A 15,276-nucleotide genomic window follows, 5' to 3' on the forward strand; every position below is an offset into this window, starting at 1 on the left:
GTATGCAGTACTAAGAATTGAACCCAGCTCCTGGCACGTGCTGGGCAAAAGCTTTATTACTGAGCTACATCCCCAACCCTAGAAGATAGGTTGATGATAGAGGTATTTGCTGAAATGAAGCCGAAGGAGGAAGGTCAGGTTTGAGAAAGGTGATGAATCTACCTCGGCCAGACGGACGAAAATCCAGATTCGGAGCTTAGGCGAGAGTGAAAGACTGATGAATGAGGTTTGGGGCTGAAGCCTGGAGTAGATGAAGTCACCCGGGAGAGGGTATCCAGTGGGGAAAATCGAGACCCATATAGTCTGGAGAAGGAGGCGTGGCCAGAGAAGCAAAGAAAACAGGCTGAAGGAGGTATTGGAGAGAAGGGAGGATGGAAGAAGCTGGGTCTTAGGCAGAGGTCAGAGGGGAAGAGGTCCAGGGTGGGCAATTCATGTGGGGGCTGACTTCAGCAAAGTGTCTCTCACATGTCCCCTGTCCCTCATTCTCAGCACCACCTGTTTCTGGGATAGTGGTCAGATAAGGGCCCTATTCTCATAGACAAAATGAACTTGGCTTACATATTGTAGAATCTAGAAAAGCCTCAGAATTTCTTAGAAAGTTACACTGCAGGCAGAAGGGGCTTGGAACCCCTCACCTCAAGCCTTCACAGGTCCATCTGGTTTCCTCCAGAGCCAACCCCATAATCCTCCTGAATGGTGCCCTTTCCCATCCCCAACCTGCAATTCTATAGCTTGACATTCCTCAGGATACATACACCAGGCTGCTTCTGGGTCTAGCCATATCTGTCTTTATTGATTTGTATCATATACACTGTCCCAGGAAAGTAGTGAGCTCAGGAAAAAGGCCTACAAACTGTCAATCAGTACTTCAAGAGACACTCAGCAAGATGGCATGTGTATGTGTCTGGGTATCCACATGCTCTATTTGTCCTCTCCATTTCACCTCAGACCTACTCACTCAGTCCTCTCTTGGGCCTCTCTTCACTTGGCTCGCTCTACCAAGAATTCCTCTTTTCTGTCCCAAACCTCCCTATACTTCAAGGACTGGCTTAAAGGCTACCTGCTCCAAGAAACTTCTCTGACTCTATGTCCTTTTGCTCTCTGTTGCTAATTAATCTTTTGTTCAGTTCATCCCTGTCTTGTTCTCCAGTGGCTTCTGCAAGTAATTCTTATGCCCTAGGGTCTGAGTCTGATTTATCTGTTAGCCCTATGCCATGCCCAGCGCAGGGCTGGGAATATAGCTTAGGTGCAAGCAGATACAAGTTGGGGTGTGTGTGTGTGTGTGTGTCTGTGTTTTGGGTTGTGTGCATATTTATAGTTTTGGATCTTGAGGAGTTCTACAGTGTGCGCTGAATGTGTATATTTTTGTGTAGCCATTCATTTAGCCAGATGACATTTATTGAGTATCTCTAAAGTTCTGAGTGGGTTTATCACATGGACCTATGTGTACTTACTTTATGCATCTATGGGTGTGCAACTTGTGGGTGTGTATCCAGTCAGTGTGCTGAGTCTATTATATGGACATTTTTTTTAAAGAGAGAGAGAGAGAGAATTTTTTAATATTTATATTTTAGTTTTTGGTGGGCACAACATCTTTATTTTTATATGGTGCTGAGGATCAAACCCAGCGCCCCGCGCATGCCAGGTGAGCACACTACCGCTTGAGCCACATCCCCAGCCCTTATATGGACATTTGAGGCAACTCTTAGTGTTTATATTTTGTGCGCATGGAGACATGTGAATTGAATGTCATGTCTGAGAAGAAAACAGAAGCTTTAGACCGAGAGGATAAGATCTGGCAGAGGGCCATATTCTGCCATTTACTTGGACCTGACCACAAATAAATCTTCCAAAATCTGGCCCTCTGCTCCCACATTTGTAAAAAGGGGGAATAATACCTATTAATAACTATTTAACAACAAGAGGTTCATCTTGTAGGATGTTGTGAGGTGGAAGGATAAGAAAAATCACTGATATAACATGCCCAGGACTCTAGCATATAGTAGGCAACCCTGTGTATATGTGTGTGTGTGTGTGTGTGTTTGTGTTTTGTGTGTGCATGCACAACTGTGCACGAGCATGCGCTTTCACATACAAGTACACACAAGAATCTTGAACCCTGGGAGTTTCTGACCCAGGCCTACCCTCCCCATAAGCTGTGGCTTTGCTCTTCCACCCCAGGGTTTGGGATCTGAGCAAGTCAAGGCTCAGAGGATAGAAGAAGGATCTGTCTCTGCCGGGAGCAGGACTAGGATTCAAAGCGACTGCGAAGCAGCTTGAACTTGGACTTGTTATACTTAGTGATGAGATCCAATTTGCTGTGGCCCAGTGTTAGCCGTTTCTCTTCCCCGAACAGGTCATTACTACTACTATTATGATGGCCACCTACTGGGCCCCCAGGGAGGCCAGGCTCAGGTCCCTGCCTGGCACCCTGCAGTTGATGATATTTGGTGATAAGGTCCAGATTGCTGTGGCCCAGATTCAGCCGCTTCTCATCCCTAGAGCCCACTCCAGCCACACAAGAAGGGCTTGGTCCTGGGAGGACATTGGGCCCAGGCCCCTCACTTCGGAATGGGCCAAACTTGGTGATAAGGTCCAGCTGACTGTGGCCCAGGGTCTGCCGTCGCTCATCTAGACCCTGTTTGCCAGGCCTGGCCAAGGAATTGGTTTCAGGGGGCACTCTGGAGTCCTGGGCCTTGGGGTACTGTACCAGGAGGTCCAGTTGACCACAGCTATGGTTTAGGGATAGCTTCCTGTCCTCTGGGGCACTAGGTCTGAGGGAGCTCGAATCAGGAGCCCCCTCAGGACTCTGGGTCTGGGGCAGGAGATCCAACTGGCTATAGCTCTGACTGAGGGACAACCTCCTATCCTCTGGGGCCTGTTCTCCTGGCCAAAGGGAGGCTGAGTTTGGTGTAACCCCAGAGTCAGGGCCTCCTGCTTCTCGGGCTTTAGGGAAGGGGACAAGGAGGTCCAGCTGGCCATGGCTCTGACTCAGTGATGGCTTCTTCTCCTCCACTGTCTCCAGGGCTATCCCAGGTACCCAGCGACCTCGTGGAGGGTTGGGTTCTAGGCATCCTGGGGGCCCATTCTCTGGGAGCCGGGACAGAGCTCGGACCCCTCGGGGGAAGTGTAGGAGGGGGCGGGGGCAGGGGAGCAGGGGTGACCCCACTGTTGGGGTCAAGGGACCATTGCTACTGTGGTTGAGTGCAGGGGAAGACTGGGACCATGGGGCCGCCCCTAGCTTGCCCAGGTTGACCCTGTAGGACCCTGGAAGGCAGCCATGGTTAGGGTCTGACAGCTGGCGATGCAGAGAAGGTTGGCCATTGGCTTCGTGGTGGGCAAGACTTGGGGAGGAAGACCCCATGCCTGTGTCACTGCAGCCACCACCTCCCGGTAGAGCAAGGTAGGAAGAACGGCCCATGAGAGGTGAGTGCTTGATACTGCTGAGACTGGTGCTGGTGGGTGAGGAGCAGGTGGGGCTTGGGATACCAGGCCCAAAGGCCAAGGTCACTGGGGGAGGACGTGGTGCCCGGGGAGACAATGGATCCTCACCACCACAGAAGCCCTCCACAGGCCGTGACTCAGCGTACAGACAGCGGAACTCCCGATCAAAGTCTTCTACAATGCGGCCCCTCAGCTGCAGCACCATGCTGGTATGGGCCTGGCTGCAGAGCCAGGTAAAGCTGGGGACAGAGGGTCAAAGTCAGTTGTCAAAGTACAGAGCCCAGGACTTGGCAGGAGTCATAATCAGGGGAGCATGCCTTGCAAGGGACCAAGACTCCATCCTCATGAGGGCTCATAGTGAAGGGGCAGAGCTGTGACTCCAGATTTGTGCTCATCTCAGCCCTGGCTGGAAGACTTGGGCACATGGCTGTCCACCCCAGGGCCTCAACTTCCCCATATATAAAATGGATCAGGTGAAGGTTTCCTTGAAATCTCTCCCTTGTGCAGTAGTTGTTTTCTATTACAAGGGCATTAAAGTAATCCTTCCCTTAGGGGAGACTCCTCCATGGCTGCCTCTCCCACACAGGCCTGAGTCCTCCCACACAGCAGGTGCTCAGTATGAGTCTGAAGGGATTGATGGGTGTATGCATGGATGGAGGGAAGTTCAAAGTGGTCATCTGAGGTGCCCTCTCCAGCCCATGGCGAAGCTTCAGGCCCCTCCCCACTTGACTTGCTCACCTGTAGCTGCCCACCACCACCTGCTCACAGTCGATGATGACAAATTTCTCCAGGGCCTGTCCTGTGAAGCGGCGGCCTGCCTTGCTGCAGTATGTGTCCCCACACGTGCTCCGCACACGCATTTTCTGGACCAAGGGTAGAGGGTAACCTTAAGAGAGTGGGACTCAAGCCATATCTATGTCCCAAGGTAACAGCTATGGTAACCCAGTTCCCCACTTCCATTGATTCCCCTCGTGTTCATTGACCACCCACTAGATCTTCTATCCTCCTGACTCCCCACTGCCTCTCCTGACTGCAATCCTTGGCTTACACTGACCGGCAGGTGCCCCCCATTGAGGTCCATTTTATAGCACATCTCCAGGAAGTGCCTCAGGTGCTCCTGGGCCAGGAGAAGGTAAACAGGGACACCACGCCGGCTGGAAACCTCCATGAGGTCACACAGAAGCTCCATGTCAGTGAATATGTCCATCACCACAGCTATCACCTAGGAGAAGAAAGGGAAGCTCAGCCTTGCCCAGAGCACTGCCTGCATCCTATCCAGTCCAGCCCTATTCCAAGAAGGAATAATGGTATGGAAACTCAGAGGCCACCAGAGCCTGTGAGAATATCTGAATAGGAAGGGCTTTCAGCAATCCCTAACGTGGAGTTTTTAACTTGGCAACAGGGAGATTGACTGTCTTGAACCTTGGTTGTAGGAAGGTCTTTGTGTTTATCTGTCATCAGATACTCAAAGGTGCTTGTGGATCAACTATAATAATCCAAAGTCCCACTCCGTGTTGAGGCCCAGAGAGGGCAGGAATCAGAAACAGATCCCAAATCCTGTTTCCCAGCCTAGTTCCTCATACTCTTCCTACTAACTCCAGCCCTGTCTCTGGCTCAGGGGCTGGAAGGCTAAGGCTCCCCTCTTAAAAGCTATAAGCCAGTTGCTGGGCTCCTCAAAGCCCTTTGCTAAACCTGCCTCAGTTTCTCTGTGAAGCTACATATGTCTTATGTAACACCTTATACTCACAGTTTTCCTACGCCCACTCATGCCAAGTGGAATGGAGTTTCTGCCTAGTTGAGGGCTGGGGCTTGTGCCCCTCTCCCATATAAAGGGCTACCTCGAGAAGCCCTGAAACCTCTCTGGTACTCCCAAGTCTCCCATGCCTTCTTCCCTTTGCATGTATTTACTGTGAGATTTTCCTTTTCTGGGCAGGGCTGAGAGACAGTAGGTACAAGGCTGGCTGAGAGGCAGGAAGTCAAGATCCCAGTATTATGAATCTGGAGCCAGAAGAACTGGATAAAAACCTGGACTCTGCCACTTCCTAGAGATAGATAGGGCCTTGGGTGAATCACTTCACCTCCAAAAGCCTCAGCTGCTAAAGGGAGATAATGATAGCTGCATTCTGAGTTATGGGAAATTACATATGAAAATGATGGACACACAACAGAAGCTCAATAAGTGTGCCTTTCCTGCTGCCTTCTTAACAAATGAGGACGTTAGGCCTTGGGAAAAGGAAGTACTTCCCAAGGTCACTCTGGGAGACAGTGACAGCCCAGTGCAGGAACCTGGCTTCTAGCCCAGGGTGGAAGGGTATAAATGGGGGTGAATAGGAAAAGCACTGGGGTTGCCCTAGTCTACATCACAGACCTGGCCAGAAGTAGGGAACAAGGACAGGCATGAAAGATCAAAGGGGGATAGTGATGACAACAACCTCACTAATAACCCCATTCCTGATGCCAATCAGGCCTGGCCCTCCACTGCCTGGGGCACAGACAGGCTTGCCAGTTGGGCTGTGGAGATACCGGAGGATCCTGGCATCCTGGCTTTTGATCTCTGCAGCGGGAGTCTATCCCCACCTCAAATCCTTCCAGGGGTCATTGTGTCCATTCTCCTGTCTCCTGAGTAGAGGCCAGGTCTGCGGAGTAAAGCTATGCTGCTGTGTGGCTGGAGACTTACCAGGCATGACCGCCTCTACCTGCTCTCCCATTGTCTTTCCTCTGAGCCCAGAGGCCTCCACTTCTTGTTCCTCCTTGATGAGGAGCTAAATGCCCAGCCCTCTAGTGCATGCTTAGGCCCTCACGCAGTGCCCCCTCCCTTGCTTCAGGCCCAGCTGAAAAGAGCACAGGAGGGTGAGAGGTAGCCGGGGATAAGGGCCTGAGTCAGAGACCCCTTCTCTTTCCCTTAACCTGACAAGTCCCTGGGCAAGTCCCAGCTTTTCCCTGGCCTTAGTCTCTTTCTCTGTTAGTCAAGGGAGTGTCTCAGATGTTCTTTGAGGTTGGGCTTTTAGTTTGGGGATCATTAAACTTTCTGAGAATCTGGTGAAGGCCCTGGACTCTCTCCCAAGAAAAATGCCATAAGGGCCCCGCCCTGCAATATGTACAACCTCCTGTATTTTCAGGGTGGGTGAGAGTCCCAGAGGCCCATGCCCTGTTCTATGCTTATCCATAAAGTTCTTGAGTGCCAAAGGGCTATCAAAGGAAATAAAACACATGCCCACCTTCTGGTACATTGGGATCTAATAGAAGTCAGGAGATCTAGTCCCAGTCCTCTCCTTAGTTGCTGTATGGGCTTGTACTGGTCCCTTCCCTCCTTGGGCCTCAGTTTCCACATTTGTGAAATGAATGAAGAGATGTGTTCCTTACCGTGCGGGCCTGGCTGAAGAGGAAACGAAGCAAATCCTTGATGTTCTTGGCCTTGTCCCTCTGGAAGTGGACCACGGCCTGGGTGGGGCTGAAGCCTGTGGCCTGTGGAACCTCAGGCCAACCCAGGTCCAGGTCTGGGGGGTCTACGTCAGAAGCCATGGGGAAGTAGGTGCCAGAAGTGACTTCAGAAAGCATGCTGAGGCGGTCAGGTCCTGAGGCCTCAGGACCCTGAGCCTCGCTGACCTCAGGGCTCCCACGCACATGGCTTGTCATGTAGTCCATGTCCAGGGTGCTCAGGAAAGGTAGTTCCCGCTCCTCAGAGATGACCCGTAGGTAGGCCGCCTCACCCTGCTCCAGGAGAGCGTCAGCTGCCAGCCGGGCTGCTTCACTGTGCTGCAGCACCAAGGGTGAACTCTCCCGCCACCACGGCCGCTTCAGCTCCTCCACCCGGCCCCGCAGGTATCCCGCCATGTCCTGGGTCCCTCCAGGCCCTAGGCCTCCCAACATGCCTATCCAGCTGGCTGCCTCACCCAGCACCAGGCTCCATGGTCTGCACCTAGGTTGGCTGCAGCAGGAAGAAGATACTGGCAGAACCACCTCCTGCCTGCCTGCCGTGTGTGTGGTGGGGGCCCCCCAGCCCGTTTCCATACTAAGTCAGAGCCACGCTCCGCCCTGTTGCCCCTGGCCTCTGGAACCTGTCAGGTCAGCCCCACCTGTCTGCCTACTGTTGGGACTCGCCTGCCAAGGGAAGCAGCAGTGCCAGGCCCTTAGTGCATGCTGCTGCCTCCCTCCCCTCCCCAGCAATGCCATCCCATCAGGCTCCTAGCAAGTCTCCAACCCTAACCTAAGGACACAGGGAGGTTGGGTTACGGTCCAGAGAGGCTGGGTTTGCTCAGGGACACACACACACACACACACACACACTCTATGATGGATATATGACTCAAAGACGCCCAGATAAAGACATGAATACACAATAAATAACACAACTGACCAATTACATAGACGACAGGCTGACCCGCAGACCACACGTTTTGATCCAACTCACTCATGTTGCCAGGCCCAAATACTAATTTAGACCCTGGCCATAATCCCAAATACACCACCATGGATAGTGCATGCCTTGGCCCACATGTACACACACCCCAGATAAGGGCTGAACAGAGTGTCACAGAGAATAGCCAAAGACATCAACACTCATCTGTCCCCCATTTAGGCCTCTTTGCTCCCATAATCATGGTACCCATAGCTCCCTGCCCCACCCTCACTCTGGCTCTGAGCCCATCCATCCAAGAATATGGAATAGAAGCCTCACCCGTGCCAAAAATGGTAGGAAATGTTTAAATGGAGTCTTTCAGGTTCCACCTACCCTGAAATTCTGAGTTAGAAGGCCTGAAATCCTGAGAAGGTCTACAGGTTGCCTTAACAAGTGCTCTGGTGCAGCAGGGTCTGTCAACCCAAGACATGCTGTTCCAGATGGCCATGTTTCCAGCACCCTCAATTCCAGGGATGCTCTTGGTCTGGTGGGAGTCAGGATCCAGCCCTCCACTTCTCCTCTGGGATGAATTAAGTTTTCATTTGTTGGTTTGTTTTGCAGCACTGGAAATTGAACCCAGGGCCTGACACATGCTAAGCAAGTGCTCTACAATTGAGCTGCATCCCTAGTCCTTTTATTATTTCTTTTCTTTTAAATATTTATTTTTTAGTTGTAGTTGGACATAATACCTTTATTTATTTATATGTGGTGCTGAGGATCGAACCCAGGGTCTCACACGTGCTAGGCAAGCGCTCTACCACTGAGCCACAACCCCAGCCCTTTATTATTTCTTTTGAGACAGGATCTCACTAAGTTTCTGAGGTTGGTCTTAAACTTGTTATACTTCTGCTTCAGCCTCCCAAGTGGCTGCGATTACAGGAATGGGCCATGATACCTGGCTTGGAGTTGAGTATTAAATGGTTAGAGTGTAAAAGGTTGTTTCAGAGGGTGTGGACACACAGGAAGGGTGGGAAGAAAATAGGGTAGGCATCTCTTCCCCAGCAAGGGCCAGAGTCCCAGGGTATGTACACTTGTCCTCAGAAGGATGGTTAGAGGCTTCCCTCCAGAGAGGGGTCAGCCTCTGGTAGCTGCAGATGGCGAGGAGTGGGCCAGGCACAAAGGGTCACTTTCCACAGAGGGGTAAAGTCTGATGAGGATGGCGGGAGAGCAGGAGACCTAAAGCCAGGGCTCCACCCTATGCAGTACTGACTGCACTTGCTTTTTCTGCTTTGTGAGAACAGAAACTTGCATGGGGAGTTGGGACATGGGGCCTAGAGGCAAGAGGTTCAGGGGAGACATAGGCAAGCCATAGGCCAGAAGCTGAAATGCTTTCTTCCTATCCCAAGTTCAGGGGCAGAAATTGGAGCACCAGACCCCCTAAGGAGGCTTTTCCCCAGGGGTGGGGAGGATGCACGAGTAGCAGGTAGTTGGGTAAACAAAGTCAGGCTGTGGGAGGATGATGAGCTGTGGGGGCTGCTGAAGTGGCAGGGCCCTCATTAGGGCCTTATCTCCAGATTTGTTGGAAGGGGAGAACCAGCACCTTATCTGGATAATAGAAGGACTCCTAGGAGGGAGGCAGGCATGTAGTGTGTTGCTGAGTTAATTGTGTTTGTCCCTAGTATGCATATGATTTGGGCTCTGTATCTTATTACTTTTTTTTATTACTTTAAAAAAAAATTTTTAAGTTGTTGATGGACCTTTATTTTTTTATTTATTCATTTATATGCGGTGCTGAAATCAAACCCAGTGCCTCACACATGCTAGGCAAGCACTCTACCACTGAGCTACAACCCCGGCCCTTATTACTTTTAATAGTGGTAAAAATAAACAAAAAATCTACTTTTTTTTTTTTGGTACTGAGGATTGACCCACCCCCCCCCCTTTTTTTTTAATTTTAAGACAGAGTTTTACTAAATTGCTGAGGCTAGCTTTGAACTTGTGATCTTCCTGCCTCAGCCTCCAGAGCTGAGGTGTGCATTACCACGCTGGCTAAAGTTTTCCATTTTAACCATTTTGAAGTGTACTTCAGTGGCATTAAGTACACTCACACTGTTGTACAGCCACCACAACCATCCATCTCCAGAATTTATTTTTTCAAAACTAAAACTCTATACCCACAAAACAATAGCTCTTCATTTCTCCCTCCCACCCCAACCCCTGGCAACCACCATTCTATTTTGTGTCTATGAATTTGACTGCTCTAGGAGCCTCATTTTGCTGGAATTATGCAGAATTTGTCTTTTGGCGATTGGCTTATTTCACTTAGCATGATGTCCTCAAGTTTCATCCATGTTGTAGCATGTCAAACTGTCCTTCTAGGGCTGAATAACATCCCATTGTATGAATGTGCCCATTTTGCATATCCATTCACCCACAGGTGGACACTTGAGTTGCTTCCACCGTTTGGCTATTGCGAATAATACTACTTGGAAAAGGGTGTACAGGTGGGTGCGGTGGCTCATGCCTTAATCCCAGCGGCTCAGGAGGCTGAAGGCAGGAGGATTGCAAGTTCAAAGCCAGCCTCAGCAACTTAGAGAGGCCCTAAGCAACTCGGTGAGACCCTGTCTCTAAATAAAATATAAAGTGCTGGGGATGTGGCTCAGTGGTTAAGCCCCTCTGGGTTCAATTCCCAGTACCGGAAAAAAAAAAAAAAGAAAGAAAGAGATAAAATGGGTTTACAAATTTGGCTCTGTATTTCTGTGTATTCCCTTCAGGACAAAGCTGGTACTACATTCCATATTTGTAAGTAAAAAGTCATTGAATATTGGCAATTCCATATGGTTCAACAAAATATATATACAAATACCTATGCATGACTGTACCTGTGTGTATGTACACATAGCATACTGTCTGGGACACTGTATGCCTGCATTTCTGTCTTTAACTATCTGGTCACATGCCGTTGTGTGTAACTGTGAACACGTCTGTGCACAGATCTGTTGTGTGCTGGGTGTCTGGGCAGTGGGAACCCTTGATTCCAACTCTGGCCTGCAGTACTGGGTGTGTGTGTGTGTACAGGGAGACCAGTTGAGGGGAACAGGGGTGGGAAGACTGAGTTGAGGGAAGAGGGTCCCAGGAATCCCTGCCATCCTCCTGGTAATAACAGCATCTACCTCAAATCCAGTCCCCCAGGGCTGCAGGATCAGCTGCCCCTCCCTGTGGGCTATGTAGATAAAGGGTGATGGGAAGTAAACAAGTGTATCTCAGCTGTGGAGCTGGGCTTTAGGGTGCTAGGAGGCATACAGACAGACCCAAGCCCAGCCCCTGGCTGCAGCGTGTGGGGGACCGGTCCCTTAATGACTGTTATTAAAAGGAACAAAACTATTTTCCTGTCCAGGAGGTGTGTCGGGAGCCTGCCTGGCATTGCTAGGCATTCCTGGGGGCCTTTTAACCTTGTCTCTTCTAAGCTGAGTGGCACCTGGGTAGGTGACTGTCATGTGGGGTGGTGGGAGTCTGGCTACAGCTCTCCAGTGTTGCTCTAATGCCAGCATTGCCACAAGCCTGCATTGTGGCACCTCTGGGTCAAGGGAGAGAGCTCTGGTGAGGCACAGAGTGCTCAGATGGCTTTAAACAAGGAAAAGGTACCTAAAAGTTAGAGAGACGAAGCAACAGATGGTTAGGAGTCAGAGACAGAAGGTTTCAACAGCTTACAATGGTAAGCAGGGAGTTCCTTCCAGGCTGGGGGAAGAGAGCCATGTTGCCCCTGGAAGGAAGGTGGAGGCTGAGGCACATGGAAAAGTGCTTTGAGGACAGCCACTGGAGTCACTCTGAAGAGCCCCAAGAGCTTGCTAAAGATGATGGCACAGAGGTTGGGAAGAGTCCAGAGTAGTATTTAAGGATAACTTAGGAAATGACCCTGAGGGGGACAGTGGCCCAAATTACCAGCCTCCCAGATGCAACCTGGATGGGTGATTCACTATTCGCTGAGTGCCACATAGGTCTTCAGGAAGGCATCTATTCTGAGTTATCTCACCCTGATACCCCAAAGGCTGGGATGTAGGACTGAGCATACCTAGGGGCTGTGGTTGTGTCACTGGAAAGAGTCAGAGCCTGTGCTTGGAGCAGTGGCTGTGTTGCTTAATGGGAGAACTGAACTTCTAAGTCACAGGGGCTTAATCTATAAAATGGGATCAAGAGCACCTCCTTCACCAGATTGTTCTGAGAGATAGAAGTGCTGATCTGCACCAAGCTCCAACAAAAGTAGTTGCAGTAGCTCAGTGCATGCTGAATTCTAGAGCTTTTCAGGCTGTGAAAGGGCAGGGACTCAATGGAGGCCTGAATGCAGATGAAGCAGTGACCAGAAGAACCCAAGGATCTCTTCCTGGATAGTCCCTGGACTTCCACAGGCTAGCCCTGAAGGTCACCACTGGACTGTGCCAGTAGAGTGTAGCTGGTCACTCCCACTACTGCCTCTGGGATCCCATCTCTCATTTCACCCATCTCACAGGAGGCAAGGTGGCAAGGTCCTCTCTCCCTCTGCACGCACATGCTCATGTCTGGCATTCACACCCCCTCTGGAATGCCAAACATTTGGGCAGCCACTTGTGGGAGACTTGTGCCACTAGTGTTTCCATAAGAGGAGGAATTCCCACTCCACTTTCTGGAAGAGGAAGTACCACTTCCTCTTCTGCATCCTTACTTGCTCCTTCCCTCCCAAAGGAAGAGGAATGACTTGTCTGATTGGTGGCTTAGGGAAGGAGCCAGACTCAGGTCTTTCTTGATTCTCCTTTCTCTTTCTCTGCCTCTGGTTAGTTCTACTGTAGTTCAAGGTATCTCATTCTCCATCCACCTTCTGGGTAAACCTATAGAGGAGATCCTGCTCCTACAAGGGACAGGTCTGCCCTTTCATGGGCACACAGGATGCTTAGTTGTGGGAGGATGTTAGCAATTTCATTTGGTTAGTGAGTGAAAGTTATGTTCTCCAATCAACTGTATCAGTAATACTGATAAAACCTTTTTTTTTTTTTTAGAAAAAGGAAAAAGAAATTGTATTGCTTTGCTAGCAAAGGAGAAACAAGGGGGGCTGGGGATGTGGCTCAAGCGGTAGCACGCTCGCCTGGCATGCATGCGGCTCGGATTCGATCCTCAGCACTACATACAAAGATGTTGTGTCCACCAAAAACTAAAAAAAAAGAAATATTTTTAAAAAATTTTAAAAAAAGGAGAAACCAGGGGACTCCTGTCCTAGAGTCTCCCCATCAGGGGGGAACATGGATTTTTTTGTTTGTTTTTGGTACTGGGGATGGAACCCCATAGTGCCTAACCACTGAGCATCCTTAATTCTTTTTTCTTTTTTTTAATTTTGAGACAGGATCTAACTAAGTTGCTTAGGGCCTCTCTAAGTTGCCTAGGCTGGCTTTGAACTTGCAATCCTCCTGCCTCCGCCTCCTTAGTTGCTGGGATTACAGGTGTGTGCTACCTCATCCATGAACAGGATTTTTTAAAGAGATGATTCAAGGCTACATTCCTCATGTTCTCTGTCAGGAGTTGTAATTGACTTGTTAATTTGAAAGATAGTCATTTCTTAGATCGTCGGGTGCCATCCCCAAGTCTGGATTACTTTGTTCCTGTGGTTGGTGTGTGCTCAAGGACAGATAACTCTGCCTAGGATGGGGAAGAGAGGCAATCCTGTTTCTCCCAAATCCAAGGATGAGGAAAGATTAGGGAAGGGGAGGGAGAGGAAGAGAAAGAACGTGTCTGTTTTAAAAATAAGTTGCAGTGGCAGAGCAGCAAGGGCTATATTCAAAGCATAAAGTAGACCACTGTTACCTTTCCCCACTGTCAATTTCTACATTCCATTTCTATGGAAAAAATGGGCTATGGCATCTCTAAACTGCTTCCTATAGAAAGAGGGCAAGTTGTGGAAAGTGACAGAAAGTCCTTGTTCTTTATTAGGTGGGGCATGGACAGTTAAGGGTATTCTGCATCAGAGTGGTGCAGAGGTCCATGGTGGCAGTTAGCAGGTGACTGGACAATGCATACCTAGGGAAAGGATCATGCAGATGGCCAAAGAAGTCGTGACTTTACTGTATTCAGCTTCCTTTTTCTTTTTTTTTAAGATGTTGCTGGACCTTCATTTTATTCATTTATTTCTATGTGGTGCTGAGAATCAAACCCAGTGCCTCACCCATGCTAGGTAAGCGCTCTACCACTTGTGAGCCACAACCCCAGCAGTTTCCTTTTTTTTGAAGTGAACCAAGATGTAGCAACCCATACCATTCCAGGAGAGAAGGCAAGAGTTCCCTGAAGCAAGAGGAGCTTTGGCAGCTGCTGGGACGTCCCTTGTCCCTCTCTTTACTTATAGGAATAGCTTCTCTGGTTCAACCCAAGGCAAACTCACCCAACTCCCAACTTTTCAGCAGTTAGCTCTCAACAACTTTGCCAGCCACCTTGCATCCTCAGCATAGAAGTGGTGTTGCTTGGAGTACCAGGCCTGCCCCAGAAAGCTGGAGTGGGGGCTGCTCTCAAGTCCCACCTGGGTCACCAATTTGTTATGGAAAACTTGGTTTTTGTCCCCAATGTCAATCCAATAATGAGAACACAGTTTTGAGGAAAAGGAAAAAGAAGTTTTATTGCTTTTTTACCAAAGGAGAAACATAGGGGACTCCTATTCCAGAGGCTGTGATTCTAAGGCATCTGTCTTAGAATGATGTCCATCTGTCTCATGTCTTATTTCCCAATCCATTCTGAACTTGTCCCCTGCTAGCACAGAAAGCCTTTGATGGGTGGTTAGCACCAGGGGTAGGGGTGAGTGGGGAGAGGGACACCTGGTGGATAGGGTGAGCAACACATGATGGGTACAGCGGGGAGAAGGCTGGAAGTGGGCAGGACCAAGCCAAAGTATAAAAGTTCAAACACATTGGGGCTGTCCTGTTCCCTGCCCACAAACCCACCAGCTCCCTTCCTTCACACATTATTAGTCCAGTGATTGATAAATTCTAGATTTCTTGGGCATCAAGACCAGTTGGCATGAGCTGTCCTCTCCTTCTGTGCCTCACCTCAGGAATCCCTAGTCTCCCTCCCTGTATGTGTTCTTCCAATATCTGGCCTCAGGAATGTTGGGAAAAGTATAAACGGCAGCCATACCCCAGAGAAAAAACCCCAACATGGCGCCTAAGCACCTCTTCTTCCTACCTTCTTCTTTTCTGCAGTGGCGCGAAAAGTTCCCGCCCGTGTGAACTCTCCCGCCGGCGCCAATTTCAAATCTCGCTGGCGGGGAACCTTAGCCCCAATGAGAACTAATTCCTGGGCTCCGGAGCTGATATCTGAAAGAACTTGCCAATAAACGGGTTGCCTGCCATTTATCTAAGCCCTACCATCTCCCCCTTAGTTCTATATAAGCACACTGCTTTTTGCAATAAAATTGGAATTCTCCCGGCGAAGTGTCTTTGCGTGGGGAATTCTTTCAAGGAAAAGATTCCCTTCTTCCAACC

General features: G+C 49.7%; 1 protein-coding gene across 2 annotated transcripts; it reads right to left on the reverse strand.

Moving 5' to 3' along the window:
- Nucleotides 1–53: 53 nt before the first annotated feature.
- On the reverse strand, nucleotides 54–7,954 carry Fam83c (family with sequence similarity 83 member C). Of its 2 annotated transcripts, XM_046433807.2 has the most exons (4): nucleotides 6,808–7,939; nucleotides 4,499–4,666; nucleotides 4,183–4,307; nucleotides 54–3,683 (listed from the first exon to the last, which is right to left on the reverse strand). In XM_046433807.2, the coding sequence occupies exons 1-4, from the start codon at nucleotides 7,453–7,455 to the stop codon at nucleotides 2,249–2,251; spliced, it is 2,376 nt and encodes a 791-aa protein (XP_046289763.2). In that variant the 5' UTR covers nucleotides 7,456–7,939; the 3' UTR covers nucleotides 54–2,248. The 2 variants fall into 2 exon arrangements, with proteins under 2 accessions (XP_046289763.2, XP_058431441.1); XM_058575458.1 differs by lacking the exon at nucleotides 4,499–4,666 and having other exon boundaries at nucleotides 6,808–7,954.
- Nucleotides 7,955–15,276: the final 7,322 nt, after the last annotated feature.

Source organism: Marmota monax, unplaced genomic scaffold, assembly GCF_021218885.2.
Source record: "Marmota monax isolate L192 unplaced genomic scaffold, Marmota_monax_Labrador192_F-V1.1 WCK01_AAM20220418_F8-fsc00014, whole genome shotgun sequence".
NCBI classification, from domain to species: Eukaryota; Metazoa; Chordata; class Mammalia; order Rodentia; family Sciuridae; genus Marmota; species Marmota monax.